Source organism: Barbus barbus (assembly GCF_936440315.1).
Source record: "Barbus barbus genome assembly, chromosome: 39".
Lineage (NCBI taxonomy): Eukaryota > Metazoa > Chordata > Actinopteri > Cypriniformes > Cyprinidae > Barbus > Barbus barbus.
Window position 1 is genome coordinate 6,560,979 of NC_136717.1, and position 25,216 is coordinate 6,586,194.

Consider the following 25,216-nt stretch of genomic DNA (forward strand, 5'->3'; position numbering starts at 1 on the left):
AACTTTTAGTTTTAGTTACTTTTTCTTATTTGTAAGTCGCTTTGGACAAAAGCGTCTGCTAAATGACAAAAGTAAAGTAAAGTAAAGATTCAAGCATCATCCGGTGTAGACAGCTTCATTGATGATAATGGGATTTTTTTAAGTGCTTAAACTGAGCTCGATAATGTTCTTTGATAAAAATAAATGTTTTTGCTCGCTTTTTGTACAGAACTTTCAGTACGTACACTGCCACTCAAAAGTTTGGGATCAGTAAGATTTTTAAAGGTTTTTTTTAAGTTTCTTCTGCTCATCAAGGCTGTATCTATTTGATCAAAAATCTTGTGAAATATTTTTGCAATTTATAATAAGTTATCTATTTTAATATAATTTATTTCTGTGATCAAAGCTGAATTTTCAGCATGATTACTCCAGTCTTCAGTGTCACATGACCCTTCAGAAATCATTCTGATATGCTAATTTATAATCAATGCTGGAAACCGTTGTGCTGCTGCTTTTTTTTTTGGGGGGAGGGGGGGGGGGGGGGGTCCTGTGATTATTTGTTTAAGTATTCTCTGATTAATAAAGAGTTAAAAAGAACAGCGTTTATTTAAAAAAAAAAAATTGTTACAATATACAATGCTATTCAAAAGTTTGGGGTCAGTACATTTTCTTTTCTTTCAAGAAATTAATAGTTTTATTCAGGAGGGATGTGTTAAATGAATAAGACTTATATTGTTAGCAAATATTTGTATTCATCAAAGAATCAAAGAAAAAAAGTATCACATGTTCCACAACAGTTACAACACTCATAATAAATCAGCATATTAGAATGATTTCTGAAGGATCATGTGACACTGAAGACTGGAGTAATGATGCTGAAAATTCAGCACTGTGTCACAGAACTAAATTCTATTTTAAAGTATATTAAAATAGGAAAACAATATTAGAAATTGCAATGAGATTCCACAGTATTACTGTTTATTTTCTGTATTTTTGATTGAATAAATACAGTCTTGATGAGCTGAAGACACTCCCTTAAAAAACATGAAAAATCTTACTGATCCCAAACTTTTGAGCAGCAGAGTATTTACTCGCTTGAATACAGTGGAAATGAAAGTGTTAATAACTTGCAGTGTGATCATGTAAAATGCAAATTTAATAGTTTTAAAACTGACACTGCAAAGATTTGATTTGAGTTGGACAATAGAAGACATCTGCAAGTTTTGTTATGAGGAATTGTAACTATCCACTTCTTCCAGTGCTGTCTGAATGAATCAAACTGAATCGAGAACAATTTCAGATCTTTTTGCAATCCTGTTTGACTGATTAGATCAAATTTGTGTGATGCATTCACAAATTTGGTGTCGCTAGTTTTAATTCTGATAGTTGATAGTTAACTTGAAGCTACTTGAAAAAACTGAATTGATTGCTGAAATATTATCAGAGAAAATGATTCTCAGGCCAGTTTACATAATTTGCATTGAATCGCAAAATTTCAGTGTCCGCTCTATCAGATCCCAAAAGAAAACAACTTACAGCTCTAATATGCACTCATGGTGTGTTGAAAAATCACAATCCTAAATTTTGTCTCTATATCAAAGTTTTGGTTGGCCAGACAGCAATTCATATCTATAAATCATTAAAATATTAGTATCCAGGATGTCATGAGCTCAAAGACTGTTGTGTATACTGTGCCTTTTTTAAGTTTACATATGTGCTATAAATGAATAGAGCTCATAAACGACTGTTGAGACACTGTTGCGCTGCGCTGCCGATTTATTTGACCTTTTCAGACATTTCAGATTGTGTTACCATCATAACATTCAAGTGATGTAATGTAGTTTGAGGCTTAATGAACATCCAAACTTACCCCAAATCCTAACCCTAACCAAATGTATAAATTCTGACTAACTTTAATACCTCTGATTGGTCATTGCATTCAAGAGATCAACAGACATGTCTGTGATTGGCCACCATGCTCAACGCTGCAGAAAACAGCATTCAGCCCATTTCTCTGGTTCATCTGAGGCTACAGGGGCTCTCCTTACCTACTTACTACGGGGCAGTTGTTACACTGACTTCTCTTTGGCCTTGACCTCTGCCGGATCTGCCATGACCCCTTCTTTCTAACAGCTTTCTTGGAGCTTCCATACTTGTTGGCCACGCCTGGAGTTCGAAGACATAACATAGTCCACTGTTCCTTGAAGTCTTCTGACCTGCTATAGATTCCGTTTGTGTATGAAATAATAAAAATAAATGTTCCTTTTATCTAAATGGCATGAGACTTTGTATGGTTGTCAACACTTGGTAGCTCTACAAATAAAATAAATTAACTGGATTGATATCTGGTTGTATGTTAATGTGAATAAAAAGTCACACTTGTGATGTGTGAGGTTCATTTATTGGCAGTAATGACCATAAAGTCAGAATCATAATTCCTGTATACCTTTACAAAAACACATTTTCACATGACAGAGTTTAATAACAGAATAAGCATACTGGATGAACTTGCAGTGCCAAAAATGTAAACATGAGATATCATGGCTTTAGGTGATGGTTTAACATTGCTATAGGACCAAACACACAATGTAAATAGAAAGAACCGTCTGTATAGCATTAACCAATAACTTCTAAAGTTTTATCGGGACCAAGGTATGCATTTCTAATATACATACTGTACCAATACACATAGCTAATCAATTCTACCACAACCAAAGTATTGTATAAAAACAGCTCAGATCATCAGTTTGGGTTGCTTATACTGCTACCCTCACTGTCTGAGGCATCCATATGTGCAGTTTATAATACTGTTATTGTGGTTATGATAGATTTTATTTCATTAAGCATAAATAGGAAAGTCACTGACTGCCTAACATTAAGCCCACACAGTGGAAAATATATAGCATAACAGTGCACACTGACAATAACCATAGTTTATAAAAGTATCAGGTAACAGTAACAATAATTTTTATAATAATAAATACAATAGAAAAAAAATGTATTAGAAATATTCACTTTCGTACAACATATTTAATTTCTAAAGCCATAAACAATTGCAGTATTAACAGCAAAACCCTTGTAGTCCCAGGATACACGAACCTTCACACTAAAACTGTGTATGCATTATAATAATTATTTTACCTCTATACACAAGTAAAATGTCCTAAATTAGATATTTGAGATATTTTCTATAATTACATATTGTTTTCCCCAAATGTGTATATTGTGGATATTTATTCAAATTAGTTTTTTTCTCTGATTCTCTTTTTTAATCCACTTAATAATTCAGGATCCATTTAAGAATCAGTGACAGATTTAGTGAGTCTCTAGAACAATTAAAATGATCGTGAATTCTATATGTGTTAGTTATTTAAAGGAATCCACCACTGATCTATATAATGACTGGATCGCTCACTGCGTTCTAAACTGCCGACAGGCAGTGAAGCCACCGGAAGTGTTTGATCCGCCATCTTACTATTCCCTACCAGCCATTGAGTCACATGCAAACCGCTGACCTAAAATCACCCGATTTGAAGCAAATCAGTCACACAGGATTAATTTTTATGTTAAGTGTATGTAAATTCATTTTAACTTCAGATGTTTTCTGCAATGTTTGCACATACTTAAGATTTAAAAACGACTTGTTAAGTGATGTTTTCTCGTTAAATTCAAACGATTTCCTATTAATCCAATGGAATGTATGGGAATAGTGGGGAATACCAATATGGTGGCGCGGGGGCTTCACTTTCATGACGTCATGAGCAATCCAGTTCTCTATTATAGATCAGTGGAATCCACTCATAAAAGTCATTTGTTCTGGGTTTGCTGTTGGTTTTTCATTATGTGCATTCATCAACGCCAATGCAATAGAAATTCTGAGGCATCCAGTCTTTCTCTCTCATAACATTCAATTCAGACTGCGAACTGAGGCTCAAACAAAACATTTCTTCCACATCCAGTCACCGTAGATTCAGTAGCAGCAACACAGGGGAAACAGTCTGATTATTTTAAAATTGTGTTCTGCAGCAGAAAAAATATGCCTACTCTTAACCAATAAGTAAAAAAGTGAAAAACAAATATATATTCTAATGAAACATCCGATGATCATACACAGAATATTAATACCTCATTTATACTGCATCATGAAGACAATTCAGAATTTTTTAAATGCCAAGTTGGTGTTTTATATATTCTATATTCAGATAAAATGAAGGAAAACAATATAAAAGTCTTTATGCTGTGTATACTGTTTTTAAAAAAAAAACATTATTTAGTGGAACTAGACCTTGTACAGTGACGCTTAACACTAGTGGCCTTGAAAAGCATGGCAGAGGCTATTGAAAAGTTATGACAAGAAATACATTTACTGGCAATAACGGCTTCCAGAAAAAGTTGTGATGTGTGCAAATCCTTGCCTTGACACGCACATAACAAAATTCCACAAAGCTCCATCTTCACAAACATTATCTGCCGCCTTCTCTCCTGAATCAGAAAGCTCATGGCAATAGCAGATCTCTTGGTATGAAAATTGAAGCTCCTTTAGCTGTTCACTGTCCAGGCTCCACAGGAAGGCGGCTTTCATAGAGACTCAAGGCATGATGCACAAATTCATATTGTTCCTCTGTTTGGATCATACCACCCCTGTGGAAAAAGAAAGCAGATGATTACAGTCAAGCCTTGCAACAAAAATCACAATAAAAAAATATATCAAAGTCTTGTAATAGTTTTTGCTTGTTTGTAGTTTTTTTAGCTATGGAAAGAAAATGTGTTTTATGGGATTTTCTTCCAAACAGTGAATCTAGAGATAGTGTCAAATATCATTTTATGTAGCCTATATTACTGTTGCAAATATTCTGTCTATCTGGAAATCACACATCATGACTGAGTTTGCATGCACATCATTTTCTTATTCAGGTCCATAGCCTGTGAAAGCCTTTGTGTTGCTGTTTGAATATTCCCGTTGGACCATTCAAGGCTTTTTTTTGATGACATTAACCCCCGGTTTCACAGACAAGGCTTAATCCTAGTCCCAGACTAAAATGCTTGGCTGAGCTACATGGCTTAAAGGTGGGGTATGTAATTTTAAAAAAAACGCTTTAGAAAACTGATACAGGGCCGTGTACCAAAACAAACTTGTAGCCAATCAGCAGTAAGGGGCGCGTCTACTCATGATGTGGAGGAGAGAGCGTTCAGTGAACAGTCGAGCCGAGCGACAGAAAGATAAAGATGGCACATAAAAAAGAAAAGAGGAAAACGTCTGTGGAAGGATAAGGCAAGAAGCAGGACCCGTGTAAATGTCGGATCAGCTTTCCAGCGCTGGAGAGAACTCAAGGAGCGGAAGGCCTGCGATCGGATGCCGAGGTTGCTTTGTTTCTCCCGAACCTGCCGCCATTTGCTGCCCACGCAAGCCCGCCGTCCGCGGCTTTCCTAAATCCCAGCTGGATCAAGCCCCTACTTCCCCCAAGGATTTTTGGGGGGAGGATAGTAGGGCTCCTGCCGAAGAGGCAGAGGCGGGGTCTGGGGCCGCGGTCTCGGAGGTGGACCCGCCATGCCCGCCCAAGCTCCCTGACCCACCACGGCCTCCAGAGTCCCCTGACCCGCTATGGCCTCCCGAGTCACCTGACCCGCCATGGCTCCCGGAACAGGCGCCGCCCTGGAGGCCGGTAGTCCTGCCTCCTGGTGGCCTCCAGAGCGCCCTCCCCGTTGGATGGTGTATGGCGCGAGGACACGCCTTCCGGAGGGGGGTGTAATGTCAGACTTTGTTTCCCTGTGTCTTGTGTTTGCACGTGCTCCCTGTGTTTCCATGCCCATATTTGGTCTTCCATCCCTGTCCTCGTTTCATGTCTTCATTAGTTAATTAGTCCCCTGTCTTGTGTTGTTAATTATTTAGTTTAGTCTGCCCTTCATAAGCCCTGCATTTTCCTGTGTCTTTGTCCGGTCTGATCGTCATTCCATGCTCTTCCATGTCTCCTTCTCCTGAGTGGATTGTGACAGGGGTAGGGGCATGTTTTTTTTTTGGTGATTTCAAATATCAACATTGGCTTCCAGAAATCGCTTACCCCACCTTCAAGCACTGTCAGTGAAACCAGGTCTAGATAGGACTGGCTATTAAACCTCCATCAGAATGGTCGCCTCCTGGAAAGATATATGAAGGATTTTATTTACTTATTCCATCAAGTCCCAAGCAGTAGACACATGCTTTCAGCTTAAAGCATGTTTTCAGAAGGAGTTGGATGAATGTACATTAACCTCTCACAGAGAAGGGACAGCTCCATGGTACCCCAGTACATCAACTATGACCTATGGCTATTTCGTCAAGGAGGAGATGGAAACGGACCATGCCAGAGACTATCCAGCTTTTTTCCAAGTGCATCAGTTTACTCCAGTCCTTCCCATGGCAGAGCCTACAACCTCTATTCAGTCTAGCCGAACGACAGAAAGATAGAGATGGTGGACAAAAAACAAAAAAGGAAAACGCCTGTGGAAGGATAAGGCAAGAAGCAGGACCCGTGTAAATGTCAGATCAGCTTTCCAGCACTGGAGAGAACTCAAGGAGCGGAAGGCCTGCGATCGGATGCCGAAGTTGCTTTGTTTCTTCTCGATAGGTGAGTAACACCGTGTCTACACCGGACGCGGCGCGCTGCAACAGCTTAAGTCTGCCTACACTGGATGTGATAAAGCGACCATTGAAAATCACTTGAAATTTTTGTCACCACGTCATAAATAGAATGTGGAAGCAGTTTCATGTCGGGGATTTGTCTAACCGCGCAGCATGCAGTGTAGACAGCATCACTGATTAGGGTGACCATACGTGCCATTTTTCCCAGACGAATCCTGGCCAGGATTTCTATATTGCCTAAAATATCAAGTATTTGGCTTTATTTGCGTTGCAGACCGATCGGTGTATGACAACGGTTCCTTATGTTTTCGAAACGTTCTCGAGGTACTTTGAATCAAAGCAATGTAGAAATCCTGGCCAGGAAAAATGGCACGCATGGTCACCCTATCACTGATTAGAATGATTTCTATAGTATTTTTTCGCGATGCTCACGTCCGGTGTAGACATAGTGTAACATTGGTTTTGCTTTGTTTCACAGAACTAATCATTGCCTGGGTTGCGTAGGCTACGTATGTGTGTGGCGGATCAAAATAGGGGCGAGACCCTTTTGGGGTAGGAGCGTGTTTGTTTTGGCAATTTCAAATATCAACATTGGCTTCCAGAAATCTCTTACCCCAACTTTAAGCACTGTCAGTGAAACCAGGTCTAAATAGGACTGGCTATTAAACCTCCATCAGAATGGTCGCCTCCTGGAAAGATATATGAAGAATTTTATTTACTTATTCCATCAAGTCCCAAGGAGTAGACACATGCTTTCAGCTTAAAGCATGTTTTCAGGAGGAGTTGGATGAATGTACATTAACCTCTCACAGGGAAGGGACAGCACCACAGTGCCCCAGTACATCAACTATGACCTATGGCTATTTCGTCAAGGAGGAGATGGAAACGGACCACGCCAGAGACTATCCAGCTTCTTTCCAAGTGCATCTGTGTACTCTAGTCCTTCCCAGGGCAGAGCCTACGCCCACTACGGATCCAGAACCAAAGTTTATGCCTATCACAGACCAAGAGCCCACTCCAGAGGCTGCCGGCATGTCCAACCTGGAGCTGAATCTCATAGAGCTGGATTCTCAGGAGTGTGTTCCTGCCCATGTTCCCATCCCCAAGGCTTTTTGGACACTCTGCTTCCAAGCACTTTCTTGGACCTTCTTACTCTGGTGGTTCCGTCCAGCTTCCAAGCTCCTTTATCTCTGCAGGTTCGGCCCACCTCCCTGGTTCCTTTGTGTTCACAGGTTACACCCAGCTCCTTTTCTCCACTGTTTCTGTCCGTATCCTCGACTCCTCCTCTGCTGGCTCCATCTAGCACACCTGCTCCACCTTGAGCTTCCTGGTTCTCAGCGCTCAGCGCTGGCTCCACCTCTGGCTTCTGACCCCATGACTCTGCTCACCCTGTCAACACATAGGCTCATCGCTCCCTCTGCTCTACTGTGATCCACCATCCCTCAAGCTCCCTTGTTCCTTTGGCTTCACCTTGGTACACTGTCACTTTGATTTTACCAGACTTCAAGACCTCCACCTACTCCTTAGCCTTCCACTCTCTTTGGCTCCACCAGGCTTCATCCTCACTCCCACTAGCTCGGACTTGGTCTGCTGAGCCCCCAGGTGGGAGGTGTAATGTCAGGTGTCATATTATATGTCAGGTGTTTTCTGTTACTAGATTTTTTGAATGTGGCTAACCAAACAATTGCTGGGCCCAGTTGACTTCCATAGTATTAAAAAATATACAATGGAAATCAGTTGGGACCAGAAATTGTTTGGTTACTCACATTCTTCAAAATATCTTCTTTTGTGTTCAGCAGAAGTAAGAAATTCATACAGGTTTGGAACAACATTAGGGTGAGCAAATGATGAAAGAATTTTTGTTTTTGGGTGTTTCAAAACACAGAACCAGTTGTACCTATCTGTCCGAAGTTGGCACACAATTCCCAGCACATCCACAACTCCCTCCAGCTTCAATTGACGACAGCCGATTGTTGTAGCTATGAAACACCCCGTCCTACCAATTCCAGCACTACAAAAGTTCAAAGATAATTTAAATGGTTAATGATTGCTTTTATGTTTGTATTGTAACTGAATTATGACTATTTTTTACTATATTAAATGGAGAATACTGTGCATATCGTGCAATGGTAGAAAAGTGTTAACCAGTAGACAATTCGTAATGTTTTGCTGGTAAGCTCCTGTACCTGCAATGTACAATAATCGGCCCACAGGATGTAAAGCCTCTCCTGTCCTCCTCAACATCATTCACTAACTGCAGCAGGGGTCCAACGCTCTCTGGGGTCTTATGGTCTGGCCAAGAGCTATACCAGTAGTGCTGCACTTTACGACTCTGGCCTCCTTGCTGGGGATACAAAAACATTTGATCCATTACAGTATCTGACAATTGTATTTCTCTTGGATTAACTGATTACACTTGTGTTAGTCCCTTTGGATAGAAGTGTCTGCCAAAATGAATAAATTAAAATGTATGCTAAAATAAATCATTTTCAAGACATAATCTTGCCACATAATTGTTATTTTTCAATCATTTTTCTAAAGAGTGTTTATCTTATAATACAAATACCTTTAGTATAAGGGAGCGGATTATATAGTGGTCACATTCCTTCACATTATTAACGAAGACCTCCACCCTTCCATAGATCCCCCTCTTCTCAGGCCAGTACAGAACACATTTCTGAAAAAGAAAAACAAAGTTTTGCACATCCACAATCTATTTAGTCATACTAAAAACATTATAGATATTTTTATTGAACATTACTTCATTTTTCTCTTTCAGTTTAGTAATCATGACGATGACAGGGCAGTCCTCTTGCCAGACCATTTGCCAGAAGTCATTCACCGTGTTGATCATTGGACCCTGAGTGGCAATGAAGGCTCTCTCATCTCTAAGATAGCCCTGGATAGAAGAAGTGCTGAACTTAAACAGATTTAATAACATAACGGAGCTGAACTGTAAATATAAAAAACCATTAGAGAGCCAAGTTAGTCCAGCAAGACTCTCTTGGATACTTGGTTAATTTTGAGATCAAACTAAACTCTCCTCTTACAATGTTTCACTTTACAATCTCTGATGGTAGTAGATTTAAGTTAAGTTTTTATTCAAGTTAAGAGGACATTAAGTGGCTCTTTGTCATGGGCTATTGAAGAATATGTGAGTGTCACTGAAAATTGAACTTACTCTTATGTAGTTGGCATTAATGTAACTGCTGAGCAGGTCGTTTGAGTTCTTAGTCTTCAGAATAACTCTGGAATGTGGATCTGAAATTAAATGTGAATTTTGTGAATATTTTTGTAGTATTCTATTCGATTCACCAGGGGCCCAGTAGGGCACAACACTACAAAATTTAAAAAGCAAACAAACATTTTCAACACAGTGTAAACAAGTCACAACGCAAACTAAATCAAGCCACAAGACAACAAAACCAAGTCACAACACAATGGACTCAAGCCAAAACTAAACAAATACAATGACATCCCTCTGAACTAATTAGTGAAAGAAAGGCGCATATGTAAAAAGATCGATACAGTTAAAACTGTATATATATATATAGATTTCTATATATAGATTTCATTAGGATATTATCCCTAGTATGAGCACTTATGTTAACTTTAATGAACTCTCTATTGTGGCTGAACAATTGTGAACAAATGTGAACAACTGAACAATTTCAGTTGTAGCTTTAGCATTTCAGATTCTAGAGAGTATCTGATTGGACAGAAAGTCATGTGAGAAGCAGAAGTGCAGACTGATGTCATCAAAACTTCTACTGACTAGTTAATAAAATTTAAATAAACATACACACATGGCTAATATTTTCCTATTAAACAGATTATTTAAGATCTACCTTCAATTGGACTGAAATATAATTTCTATCGATTTTGGTTGACCGATCAATGGGTTTACATTAAGGCTTTTTAGTCCAATTGAGGCATCAATCCGATTATTAACTGTTTATTGGTAGCACGTAAATGTAGCAGTATTGTAATAGTGTTTGCACAATAATGCACCAATATTTCACTAGTCGGAATCAATACCAGTAAAAATTTTATTCAAACTGGTAAAAATTTTAATTTTCTGTTCCAAATTCAGTACCATATCAAAAACTATAGGAATTATTTGATTTTAATAGTTTGCTTTACTATTTAAATTATAATTTTTTTTATTAATTGTGAATGCAAATAATAACCATCCAATCTTCTTTAAGTAAACATTGCATTAAAAATCTCAATCTTTGTAGTCACTGCAGCTGATTTTACTTACTGAAAGAGTGAAAACTCCTGTTATGAACAAAAAAATAGTTTTACACTGTAGAATAAAATCTTACTTACCGGGTACTGAATTTACCTGGTACTCGATACTACCAATACAGCAGAACGGCTATGTTTTTGAAATTTCAGTATCGAATTGGAACCAAAGTACCAGTAAGTTTGACAACACTATTAGCCCTTTTATGGTGTTTATTGTCCTTTTTAATGTTTAAAAGATCACTGTCTGTTTTCATTAGCATTTTTATGGAAAAGAGCAGCATGATCATTCTTCAGAATTTATCCTTTTGTGCTCCACAAAAGAAAAAAAGTAAAATGAGTTACAATATGGCAGAAAAATTATTTTCTGAAAAGAAAAAAGAATCTGTTCTCTATACACAAGCTCTTTAACCACACCATCAAGCTATGCATTAAGCTTTTGCTGAATATACTGGGCAATGCTGTCTTTCTGTAACACTGACATGGGAAGGGAAACGAAAGGAAAGGAAAGGAAAGGAAAGGAAAGGAAAGGAAAGGAAAGGAAAGGAAAGGTAAGGAAAGGATGAGTATGGTGTCCCATACTCGGAATTTGTGCTCTGCATTTTACCCATCCAAGTGCACACACACACACACAGCAGTGAGCAGTGAACACACACACACACACACACACAGACAGACACACACACACACACCCAGAGCAGTGGGCAGCCATTTGGGAGCAGTTGAAGCAATTGGGGAGAAGTTGGGGGTTCGGTGCCTTGCTCAAGGGTCTCATCTCAATCGTGTTATTGAAGGTGGAAGAGGGCACTGGTCATTCACTCCCCCCACCTGCAATCCCTGCCAGTACTGAGACTCAAACCTGCAACCTTCGGGTGTCTGACTCTCTAACCATTAGGCCATGACTGCCCCCAGATAAACACTCAGCTCAAAGTGAAATGACATACAGTTAAATGCTATTCACTGGAAATTCTGATACTAACTTGGCAAAATGGTCTTGTATCTATTCTTTGATCCATGATTTGGGATATCCAGTTCTTTCTGATCCACAAAGTTCATTGGAATTTCCTGTGGATAAAAAATTACACACTCTGAACTAAGTATAACGGAAATTGTCAAACTGTCATAACACAAGCACTGAAAGATGCCTAACTGAACCCCAACTGTCTGTAATTCCCATGATTAAGTAATGCCAACCTGAACCACATTAATGCTGAACTTACTTAGTGGTGCACTGGCGTGTTACTTACGGCAAACTCTGCATGCAGCATCTGTGTGTTAAGTGTGACGTCACGAAGCTGTTGCCGAGAGAGGACCCGGCCGGCTGACTGCAGGTATTCCTGAGTTGCACGCTCACGCGGGGTCACAACAACACTACTCAAAGGCTCCACTGAACCCAAAGCACTCATGTCCAACACCAGCGAGACATTAGATCCACGTCTGCATGAGACAGAGACATATTAAAAATGTGTGGAAAAAATGAACAAAACACAGTCAGGTAAGTGTGGTAGAACAAATCTACTTTTACTTTCACCTTCATGGGATAAAAATAAAAAATAAATTCATAGCCTAATGCTCTAAGACATAAGCATTGCCGTTTCAGTTTGACACAGTGTAGCCAGACAGCTAAACATTTTAACTATACCGAATAAAGTTGAACAGGAAAAATTAGAATGATAAAAGTGATAATGCAGCAGTTACAACAAAGACTTGTGAGTTTCACACAACAGCATAGGACACAGTTAAAAGGGAAGCTAATATGACAGTAGATTATGGACTTCTGAAAACCAAAACAAGTGGGTATAACAAGGGTGTACGCAAATACTGAGTCTAATGCTGTGTTCCATTTAAAGTAGTATGTTGGAGATGGGAATTATGTCACTCCCAACTTCTCGACGTTACAATATACAAATTGGAAAACCAAGATAGGCATGTTCATTGATATCAGTACCAGTCAATTAAAACACAAAAAGGAGTATTTTGAGACACAGTCAAACTAAAATGCTAATAAACAATATTATTACTGCTGTTTCACTTCTGTTGATGCAATGAGCAGCCATATTGGATTCTGAAGTCAGGGTTGGTGTGGTTTCTCCAAGTTTGCAATTCAGAACTATGACTTGAGGGGCCGTTCAAGTGAAAAGTTACTACTGGGATAAGTTCCTGCCTCAACGGAAATCTGCTCTATATGTCCTGGAATGTGAACTGGGTCCAAAGCAAGGTATGCTGCACCAAAGTGAAATAAGAGATGTGAACACAACCTGCTTTGGTGATATATGTTTTGTTGTCTGTCCTGGACCGACACATGGTAGGAAGAAAGTACTTCTGGAAGTAAGCACTTCAAACTTACGGTACAGCCCTCATCCCCTGGTAATTATGTACCAAGTGAGATGAGAACATTTCCAGGGTCCAGGGGTTGGGCGGCCCAGCCTGTGAATAAGACAGCCAGGGCTGCATTCCTGTACTTTGTGAGTGTGCGAGTTGACAAGGCCAGGCCAAAGGAAAGAACTTTTAACCCCCAAAAGTGAACATGAAAAACTACCTGTGACTGGGTCAAATTTGTTCAAGTTCAAGTTTATTTGTATAGCGCTTTTTACGATACAAATCGTTGCAAAGCAGCTCTACAGGAAATTAAGTTTCCACAATATATTTATATATTGCAGAACCATAATATATTTAACTTATGGCAAAATTTGGTAATTTTGTATGTTGTCTAAGCATTGGCATCCTCTGAGGTCCTCTGAGGGGTTGGCATTATCTTTTCTCAGGTGTTCGGTCATCTCAGATCATTTAAGGTTTGGATCCAGACTGAAGCTTCTGTAATTCCTAGTTACCACGGGATGTTAATCAGAAACAGAGAAACAAATAGAGACATAATTAGCGTTGCTGCTGTTCCATCTAAGCAAAAATGATTTGTTCAACCCAAGCTAAAGAATAATAATAATAATGTACATTTGATCAGACATAACTGCAGTACAAGATTATAAGATGCATTATGTGAATGCTTGGCTAAAGAGATGTGTCTTTAATCTAGATTTAAACAGAGAGAGTGTGTCTGAACCCCGAATGTTATCAGGAAGGCTATTCCAGAGTTTGGGAGCCAAATGTGAAAAAGCTCTACCTCCTTTAGTGGACTTTGCTATCCTAGGTACTACCAAAAGTCCAGAGTTTTGCGACCTTAGGGAGCGGGTTGGATTGTAGCGTGGTAGAAGACAGGTTAGGTACGCAGGAGCTAAACCATTTAGGGCCTTATAGGCAAGTAATAATAATTTATAAATGATACAGAACTTAATAGGTAGCCAGTGCAGAGACTTTAAAATTGGGGTAATATGATCATATTTTCTTGACCTGGTGAGAACTCTAGCCGCTGCATTTTGGACTATCTGTAGCTTGTTTATTGAAGATGCAGGACAACCAGCTAGCAGTGCATTACAATAGTCCAGTCTAGAGGTCATGAATGCATGAACTAGCTTTTCTGCATCAGAAAACAGGTAGCATGTTCCGAAGCTTGGCAATGTTTCTAAGATGGAAGAATGCTGTTTTTGTAACATGGGAAATATGATTTTCAAAGGACAAGTTGCTGTCTAATATAACACCCAGTTTTTTGTATGTGAAAATAGGCGTCTTTTATGTCTATCTTGACAAACCAGTCTCCTACTCTTTTCACACACACAAACAAACGTGTCTTCTTGAAGACAAAGAATCTGAGGAAACAATGATGCAGTGACCAAATTGCTTATTACTTTTAACTAGTTTTTTTTTCAACTGCTTACACACATTTTCAAAACTTTGCCTCTTTTTTCAAAATTTTACACACAAATCCAAGAATTGCACATACAAAATGCAAAATGTCTCACGTATCCTGCAAAATGAAGCACTGCTTTCAAAATATTACAAACACTTCTCAAAAGCAAACATTTGCAAACACCATTGCCATAATATTAATTCCTGTTAGATTTTTGTGTGTTACATAGAGAATTGTGTGTTGTGTTTTGCACAAAGTGTTGTCTTGGTCAAAAGCAGAGAATTAGTGTATGGTTTGCAGATTTGATGTGTGCTTCTGGTGTCAGGTTTCAGAAATTATGTGACAAGTAAAGTAATTGTGTGATTTTGTGTGTAAGCCGTTGAAAAAAAACTGTAATAGGTGGCACTTCTGATGTTTCATTGTGGGTCACAGGTGACCAAAGTGTCAGTGTGCGGTGACAATTACTCACACAAAGTTTGGTTTCAACAAGCATTGCAGAGATACAGCCTCAGATTCAGTTTTTCCAACATGTCACCCAACTCACTGATTTGTTAAATGAGGAAAATTTGGCAAAATAAAATCCATAACTTTTAAACTCATAAATTAGAACCAATGGTCTAAGTTGAGTTTGAAAAAGTAGTTTTTCCAAAAATTTTAAATGGGGGAGAACATGTTCTGCCAACAATGGGATAACTGGTATCATTAAACTCAGAAAGACCCAAGGAATCTCATAACAACAGGTAAAAATTTTAAATTTCATTATAATGTTCACCACAAACTTCTAAGTTATTCCCACGGTGCCAATGACACATACCAGGTTTTATAATGATATGTTAACGTGTCTGTAAAATACAGTATTTTAAGGTAAAATGGCCAAAGAATAAAATGGCTCCCTGCTGAAAAAAAAACATCACAACATTTGAATGGTTTCTACTACAAATACCATTACAAACCATCAACTTTTAACCATGAAAAAAATGGTTTCCTGTAGTGTGTTTTGGGACATATTCCATTAGGATTTAGTGGTTTTAACAAGCACCAATAGACGGCGACAAATTACCAGTAGAGACCAACAGGGACAATTATTTTCCATTAAAAACAATATAATTCCCATTATAACCAGTTAAAGCCATTACAAATTCTGTGATGGTTTGTTTCTATTGTTTGTTTCAGCAGGGCTGCCATGAAAAAATAGGTTTTGATCAACACTGTATGCCACACTAAATCAAACGAGTTGAAGTTATAAGCAAAAAAGGTAATTTTTCATATTTCCTATAGGTGCCACTGTCCTAAAATAGTGCAAGTACCCTCGGGTTATGTTTATCAAGACATGTACCAGGTTTTTTTTTTAATACAGCTAAGCACTATGGAGATTTGGGAGCACTGATAGTCAAATTCAATCCTGATATTTGAGACCGGTTTGACTAATCAAGTTGAATTTCATAAAGTTTTTGTCAGGATAGTCTGAAGATGAATTGGCTGAACAGAAACATTTTATTATGGAAAATTAAAGGGTTAGTTCACCCCAAAATGAAAATTCTGTTATTAATTACTCAACCTCATGTCGTTCCAAACCCGTAAGACCTTTGTTCATCTTCGAAACACAAATTAAGATGTTTTTGATGAAATCGGAGAGCTATCTGACTCTCCATAGACAGCAACACAACTGAAATGTTCCCAGGTCCAGAAACATAGTAAGTAGATCGGTAAAACAGTCCATGTGACATCAGTGGCTCAACAGTTTTGCGACGCTATGAGAATACTTTTTTTTTTCGCAAAGAAAACAAAAATAACATAATTTACTCAACCATTCTTCTCCCCCGAGTTACCTCTTCCGCCATTTTGGAGGGTACCTAAGAACGCATTTGACGTAATTAGCGTTGTTTACGTTCAGGCAGAAAGCGCGCGCATGAACATAATCTGTGTATTAAGCGTTTTTACGTATTTACTACAGTTTCTGGACCTGGGAACATTTCAGTTGAGTTGCTGTCTATGGAGTGTCAGATAGCTCTCCGATTTCATCAAAAACATCTTAATTTGTGTTCCGAAGATGAACGAAGGTCTTACGGGTTTGGAACAACATGAGGAAGAGTAATTAATGATGGAATTTTCATTTTGGGGTGAACTAACCCTTTGAGTCATGGAGCTGGGGTTCTCAACCCTGGCCCTCAAGATCAATTTTCATGCAGAATTTAGCTCCAACCCTGATCAAAAACGCCTGAACAAGCTAATCAAGGTCTTCAGGATTAATTGGCTGCATTTGAAAGCTTAGGCTGTTTACTTGTTGCCTCGCTGCCTTATGAGGCGATGACTTTGTGGGCAGCATTTGCGTACAAAGACACCTCACAAAACTGATTTCGGAATTGCTTTAGCGGCAGCGTAACGGTTTAATGATCTACAACAAAATAGAGTGAGATTTACACACAAACTGACAACCAAACGCAAATTTTAGAAGGATACATCTATGCTGCCTTCAAAAATCAATCAGATGAAGGCATCTCAGGAGACAGGAAGTGAAGCTGACATGGATTCAGACGTGCCTTGATGTCTTCCTACTTTGGACTCTTCCGGACGCAGCCTTAGTACAGGCAGGTGAGTTTGATCAGGTTGGAATTAAACTCTACAGGAAAGTGAATTTTGAGGGCCAGAGCTGAGAATCCCTGTCATATTTGGCTTGGTTATATCATTAAAATGTAGTTGCTTGACAAGCTAAGATCTTTGAAGTCTCATAGTCCATTCTGCACATTTGCATTTAGTTATGCCACACAAGAATCAATGATGTTTGTCAAAAACAGAATCAGTCCTCTCACAACGTCGCTTTGAAAAAAGCAGATTCTTCTAAAGCTCTCCTTTATAAAAGAAGTTTACATAAAAATAACAGCATGCGAATTTGAAACAATATGAGAGTAATGACATTATTCCTTTTTGAATGAACTCTTCCTTTAAACGGGTACTATTATGCTTTTTACACTTTCAGCTCCCTTTAGTGCATAACGTTGCTGTTTGAGCGTGAAACAGATCTGCAAAGCTACAAACCACAAAGTCCACTCCCAAGTGAGTTATTCTCTATGCATCAGTTAGCACTGTTTCTGAACTCCCTCAAACACCTCAACTTATGTTATATCTTGTAAAAAAAAAAATGGGATAATAGGGCCCTGCAAATCAAAAATCTTTCATGCACAAATAAAGTCTTACCGCTCCTGCAGGCCTGCAACCGGCTTCATCCTAAAGGGTGAATGTGTGGAGGACACAGTGGGTTTGAACTCAGCCACAGAGTGGCCGGGTGGGCACTGCGGCTCTGACGTTGTCACGCTGGAATGGTTCTGATGGATGCTGATGTTACAGGACGGGGCGCTTGTGCTGCTGGTAGAGTAGATGGCACTGGGTTTGGATGTCTGGTTGGCCTGGACCATACTGTTCTTGAGGGTCAGAGGGGGCTGAGCACCATGAACAGGGATGGGTGCCAGCTGTACGTCCCGGCTGGGCGGGGATGGGTCTTTAAGCTGATGATCCAAGAATTCCTTCTCCTTTATTCGGTAAAGCACCTGAGGAAAGGAAATGCTACTTTTTAACATTAATCTATTACTCACAGCTAGTTTAAATCTCATAAAAACTTTTCCAGGTCCCCCTAAATCTGAAAATAAATTATATTTTACATATAGAAAATTATTTTAAAAATCATTACTATAATAATGTTCCTATTTAATTTGTTTTTGTTTTTTAGGTTTGTATTACTCAAATATAACTTAGCTTAATGGGTCAGAAGAAGTTATTAGAATTCCTTTATTTTTTATTATTGGCTTAAACAGCAATTCTATATTAAAAATATTACTTATTCCAAACTTTGTATCCATATTTTATATTATTACTTATAATTACATATATTATATAATAACATTTATCTGCTACCAGATTCACGTCAGTATGTTTACACAAGTTTCTTGTAATCCACAGTTAACTGTTAAGACCTCACAGGACATTTCATCACACTATCTGAACTACACATCACTTCCTCATCACTACTTGCCTCTAAATATTTCTCTGCTAACCTCAACTGCCATATTGCTTTTACTAACATTGCTGCTTTTAACCATATTCAACAGCTTAGCCATCCATTTTAGACCCATGTAAATCATTCATTACGTGTACCAGACATGGCTGCTCTATTAAGGAAGAACAAGAAATAAAATAACACTTTATTTTAGGGACCAATTCTCAGTATTTGCTTATTAGCATACATATTACTAGCACTTTGGCTGTTTGTTAGTGCTTATAAAGCACATATTAATGCCTTATTCTGCATTACCATATTTTAGATCCCTTAACCCGTTCCAATACTAATACTAATACTATTAATAAGCAGCAAATTAGGAGTTTATTGAGGGAAAACTCTTTGTTAATAGTGAATATGGGTCCCACTTTATAGTAGGTGGCATTAACTACTATGTACTTACATTTAAATTAATCATTTGATGCAATGCACTTATTGTGTGCATGTTTTTATATTGTACTCATATTTAAAAAAAATACCTACTGTATATGTAATTACACTGTTGACCTAACCCTTACACCTTAACCTACCCTTAAATCTACCCATACCACTTAACCTGTCCCTAACCTTACCCGTATCCCACCTCAATAGCAGCAATAGTGTTTTGCAATACAATATGACGACAATAAGTACATTGTACTTATTTTTTGATGCAAGTACATAGTAGTTAAGGCCACCTAATATAAAGTGTGACCTGAATATGTGTTCCCATAATCTACTTTAGTACTACTTTAGTTACTCTGCTTTAACCATTTACACAAAGATGTAACTAATGACAATTAATTGGGAATAGACGACACTTAGATTTATTAACCCAATTATCATACTTATTTAATGAATCGATTTAGTCTCTGAATACATTTAGTCAGTTTCCAATGTAGTTGAGAAATTAAACGAGCTATGATAATCCTCACTACTCTGTGCATCGCATAAAACTACATGCAGTCCATAATTTCAAGTAAATTATGAATAAAATTCAATTTGAAAAAATTACATATTATTTGTTGTAATTCACCAAATTTGATATTATTGCTTTATCATTCTGCATTCTTGGAAATAATGAGATTCAATTTTATTTTCTGTTTTATTTTATGTTTCTATTCAGTTTTATATAATCAAGCCGTATTCTGCTAGGTAGGAAAAAACATAATGGGTAAATATTTTACGGCTGATATTTTAGGCATTTTTTTCATTATATTTTTTAATCTTACATAGCTGCCTTGTTTAAGTCAAGTCAAGTCACTGTTATTTATATAGCGCTTTTTACAATGCAAATTGTGTCAAAGCAGCTTTACAGTATTAAACAGGGAAATAGGAGTGTCCCTTGCAAGAGGATCATTATATTTAGTGTCCGAGGCATTAACAAGTTTGAAAACCTGTCCTTGTATTTACAGAATCACTAATAATGCTTCAACGGTCCCTGTCATCGTGAGCGGCTCACAGCTTAACATGGTAATTATTCCTTAAGCTCTTCAGTCCATCAGCACCAGAGAGTGTGGGTGCTCTGAGGACACTCAATGACGTCATTATCGGACTTAAGACAGACTTAAACGTTAAGAGAAAACGTCGACCAATCAGAGGGCAGAGTCAGGTGCGATCAAGATGGCAGCGCTGATCCCTTTAAAGCACTGAACCACTAGAGGAAACCATGCGACTTCCTTTGCCACAATACATCCGTTTTGCAATGACTCTTTCTGTATCATATCCTGTGTCTCTGTTTCTGTTCGGGTCTTTCTCACAATTACTCACGGTATAATACAACCCAAGTGTCTTCAGTGTGTACAGACTTGAGTTTTAATCTTAAAAACCGTTGGCGTTTACTTCACAAGGGTTTCAGCTGAGACAAGCATTAAACAGGAAGTATTGGAACTTGTACGTGAACGAGTATTCAATATTTCAACCCGTAGGACAGCAAAATCACAAATAAGATCTCTTTAATATCTCGTTTATTTCTATAAGACAGCACTGAGATGAAATGGAGAGTAAATTGTGAACCAAACACTGAAGTGATTTGGGTTGAATAATGACACTGTTGTCCATTTAGAGTTGATTTACAGCAGAATTTGAATACAGCAGAATCATCGATTCTTTTATTTTATTAGTGTGAAGCGATTTTTTGCATTGTATGAAGTGTATGACTTTTACCAAAGTTTCTTACTTATCACATGTTTGTTTTTTTTCCTGAGAAAGACCCCAGTTTTCCCACATTAGAAGTCAGGCATCTCAATACGAGCTCAAATATTTCTCCTCAGAATCTGTCAAAACCTGTCATTTTGAAGTGTTAACAACTCATTTGAATCTATTGGTATTTCTGTGAAGGAATGTTAGGAGAAACTTCTGATAAATCAATAAAACACAAGTGAGAACTCCATTTCATTGACGCAAACTCAACACCAGGTTGTATCTTCCCACATAGCATCACATACTACAAAAATCAAGCATATGGTAGAAGACTCTGAGAGATACATACCATTAAACAGGTGAAGACAATGATGAATATTGTGAAGCAGATAACCAGCACATAGAAGCCGTCTTTACCCCAAATGCTGTTCTTCTCATGGTGGTCTTTGAAAACAGAGTTCTGCTCAAAGCCAGACAGAAAAGAACATTAATAGTCTTAAAATCCAACAATGTCAAGCAGATCTGTAGTGCTACATCAGGCATATACATTTATACTATGCTTGAGTAAAAGTGATACAAGGATCAACAAATGCGATCTTAAGGAAGACATTGGGCTAGACAGAAGCTGACTCCACCCCTAAATCTGCCCACACACACACACACACTGGATGACACGTCCTGCAACACAAATGCACCTGTACTTGGGTAGATGACAGCAGGTTCCTGTGAGGTAACGTGATATATTCAGTTTAAAAATATTTTAAACATTATCATTAATTATATCATATTAATGGAGAGGCTACATAAATAATTGTACTTTGTCATACTGCAAAATTTGTCATACTGCAAAAAAGCTTAAAAAACACCACAGTAATTATATAATGAATAATGTACATTGCATTATATTAATGTGCATTATATTATATTATGAATATCAAAACATCAGTAGCGCCAAATATGCTATATAATGCATTAAGATGTGCTAAAATGCATTATACGCTTTATATTGTAAAAAAAAAAATAACTGCTTCTCCAACTGAGAAGTAAACATTGTGTCTGTGTTGTTTTTGTCACATTGCGCAAGGAGCAAGGAGAACTCAGGAGACGAGGAGAACAATCAATATTCCTTTTAATGAAGTTTTCACCAGGAAACATGGAGCACGGGGATAAGACAAACAATACCGAACGTGGGAGACAGTGAGGGCTAAAGAACACTAGAAAATCAAACAAGGAAGAACTGAAACAGGTGAGAAGTAATTAAACACAGACGGAGATATGAACTAATAACGAAGACAGGAACAGAAAACAGGAAGGACCAAATATGGGCATGGAGGACATGGGGAACAAGACATAACACAAGTCTGACAGTTTTAGTATAGTTGATATATTATTGTAGTTTTCATAATTATTTTTATAATATGTTGTTTTCACTTAAAGTTTCAGTTAAAGTCAGTGTTTTGTCATTTTTATTAGTATTATTTTTAAATGTCTGTATAGTTTTTATTCACATTTTAGTTTATTTAATTGTAGATACTTTAGTACTTCAAGTTAAACTACACAAAATGACAAATGCTGCCTTAGAAACTAGGTGAAATTTTATTTCAGTTTACATTATTAAATATAAATATATATATATGTGTGTGTGAGTGTAAAAAATATGAATGTTTAACCCCTTAACAGTCATTATATTTTTATAACCTTTAATTATTTTCTTTACAATAATTACTGAATAATTGGCATTGCACTGTATTATATGAAGTGAAGTGACATACTGCCAAGTATGGTGACCCATACTCTGAATTCGTAATTTAACCCATCCAACGTGCACACACACAGCAGTGAACACACACACACCTACAATCCCTGCCGGCCCGAGACTCGAACCCCCAACTTTTGGATTACGAGTCCGACTCTCTAACCATTAGGCCACGACTTGTGTTATGTCTTGTTGCCCATGTGCTCCATGCCCATATTTGGTTCTTCCTGTTTCCTGTTCTATTATATTATAAAGAAAATAATTCATTACAATACATCAGCAGCACATCAGTTAAAATGCAATATGCTGCCTTGGAAACTAGCTGAAATAAGTAAATATTTTATTTTATTTCAGTTTACATTTTTTAAATTAGAAACTATAACTGTTTATCCCCTATTTAACCCCTTAAAAGACATTATATTTTTATAACCTTCTTCACTTTTTTCTTTAACATAAGTTTCTCTCTCTTTTTTTTTTTTATAAAATCTTCAAATAACTAATGATAAAAAAATATTGGGACTCCTGGACTCAAGACAGCTGGACATACAGCACAAATGGTGCAAGCTTATGATGGCTCTCATTACGGCCCACTGATGCAAATCGGACAGGTTTGCCAGAAAAGGTCAATACGTAGGAGGCAGGACTGTTACTCTGCTACCATTTTTAGTCACCTAATGCTATGCAATGCAACAACTGTGTTACGCAGTTTTACAGCTGACTGTAACTTCATCCTGGAACTGTTGAGACACAAACCTCAATGGATGCATCAGTGGAGGCAAGCGGCCCAGAGCTGTGGTGAAGGGTGTTGATGTTGAGCAATCGGATCATTTCCTCATGAGCCACAGGTTCTGATGCTCCAACAGACGACACATACAGCTCAATGTCATCATTCTCCTCCTAAAACCATGAAGAATGGTACATGAAGGATATCATTTAAATTAGACAACTGAAGTCAAATGAACAGTTTTCATTTAAATCTTCTATCTATCTATCTATCTATCTATCTATCTATCTATCTATCTATCTATCTATCTATCTATCTATCTATCTATCTATCTATCTGTCTATCTATCCATCCATCCATCGCAAGAACTTCCTGGCAACATCCCTAGCATCGTGAGGATAGATTTTGTAGAGACAAAGACTACTCACATTTTGTTTAGGAAAATGAACAAGAATAGTATTAATTGCTTTGCTGGACAATAAAAAAATAAAATAAAAGAAATAATCTTAAAATCCAATAAAATCTGACTACAGCTAGACTAACAAGACTTCACAGTAAGTATGTTACTGACTGCATGTCTACACAGGACTAAATATGGGTCAGAAGCGACTGGGGATGGTGCCCTCTGGTGGTGCAAGCAGAAGCTAGAAGTTAGAGGAACACTGACATCAAAGATCACAAGAAACCTTTTGAAACAAATTTTTCATTGACTGTGTCTCCCAAACCACAAAGGGAACTGAGAGAGGCAAAAGAACAGGGACAACCCTGTGTGATGCAATAAAAGATTAAACGTTTGCATGATGTTAAAGGCCTCATATCATAAGGAATCGCATTAAAGATCTTTGAACATTGAAAACAATGAAATACTGTTACTTTCAGAAGTCAAAACTTCCTCCTCAGTCAAAAAGAGCTTTTACTGAAACTAAGAGGTGACAACGATTCGTTCTTAACTTCTGTGGCTTCCGGATGTCAGATAAACACATAAACGCATGACCACATTTAAACGTCAATAACGCCCACTTGATTATGAGAAACTGAAGTAATGAGGTCTAGAACAGATACCAAACAAAGTAAAATTGGTATAAAATGTTGCAACATATCATATGGCATATCACATGTAGCAACAAATGATTTTCAACATTTGCAAAATATTTGCAACAAATGACAGGCTACTTGTAACATGGACATGAAAAAAATAAATAGATTAATTCAGAGTTAATCAATTATCAGTTAATGAATTATCATTGTTTTCGGGGATAAAAAAATAACAGAAAAATGTAAATATAATTAATGATAAACAGACATATGACATAAGATTTTAAATATATAAAAATCATGTATAATTGCACATAAAATTATTATAAAAATAAAGGTTTTTTATTTTATTTTATTTTTTAAATAAAAGTGGTTTTCGTTGTTATTTCTCTATGCTGGATCTTCTTTGTTTTCACTCTGATTAAAAGTCCTGCATTTTGATCCCTTCACCTCATTTTCCCTGATCTCCCATGACAGAATAATGGATCCAGCAGCTGTTCAGGTCCTCCTCTTTAAACAGAAGGAATGCTTCCTTGGGACCACATGAGGGAATTTTTAGATCTAGCCTACCTGACCCAATACCCAGACAACTGCCTATGCCTGTTTTATGTCAGGCTCATCGTGGACACTTGAGGGGACTTGGAGCGGTCTTCCGTCACAACTCCCAAAGTCTGACCCAAGTCTGGTGGTCCCAAGTCCCAATGGGAAAACAAGTGGAGTTAGACTGCATGGACTGGGTGCAGTCTATCACTCTGCTTCCATCATAGACTTCCAGGCCTCTGGCAATGCCTCAGCACTGCACCCCTTTGAATCCGCTGTACTCCTCCTTCTCTCCGGCTCCTCCTTCACCCTCACTTCCACCATCGCCTCCTCTGTCTGCTGAGCCTTGGTCACCACCTCAGTCCGGTTAGCCTTCAGCTCTACCTGGGCTCTCCAGACCA

The 25,216-nt window shown here is 37.8% G+C and overlaps 1 protein-coding gene across 1 annotated transcript in view; it reads right to left on the minus strand.

Annotated features, from left to right (window-relative positions):
• Window positions 1-2,362: 2,362 nt before the first annotated feature.
• The window catches only part of ptprr (protein tyrosine phosphatase receptor type R), a gene marked incomplete at its 5' end in the record, with an annotated part of 33,974 nt that continues 11,120 nt past the window's right edge, over window positions 2,363-25,216 (minus strand). The window contains 11 exons of the mRNA XM_079399806.1: window positions 2,363-4,620; window positions 8,496-8,609; window positions 8,785-8,942; window positions 9,165-9,275; window positions 9,360-9,497; window positions 9,780-9,859; window positions 11,827-11,911; window positions 12,094-12,283; window positions 17,784-18,133; window positions 21,110-21,220; window positions 23,270-23,413. Coding sequence (XP_079255932.1) covers window positions 4,527-4,620; window positions 8,496-8,609; window positions 8,785-8,942; window positions 9,165-9,275; window positions 9,360-9,497; window positions 9,780-9,859; window positions 11,827-11,911; window positions 12,094-12,283; window positions 17,784-18,133; window positions 21,110-21,220; window positions 23,270-23,413 — 1,575 coding nt within the window. The 3' untranslated portion in view covers window positions 2,363-4,526. The remainder of the gene's footprint in view (window positions 4,621-8,495; window positions 8,610-8,784; window positions 8,943-9,164; window positions 9,276-9,359; window positions 9,498-9,779; window positions 9,860-11,826; window positions 11,912-12,093; window positions 12,284-17,783; window positions 18,134-21,109; window positions 21,221-23,269; window positions 23,414-25,216) is intronic.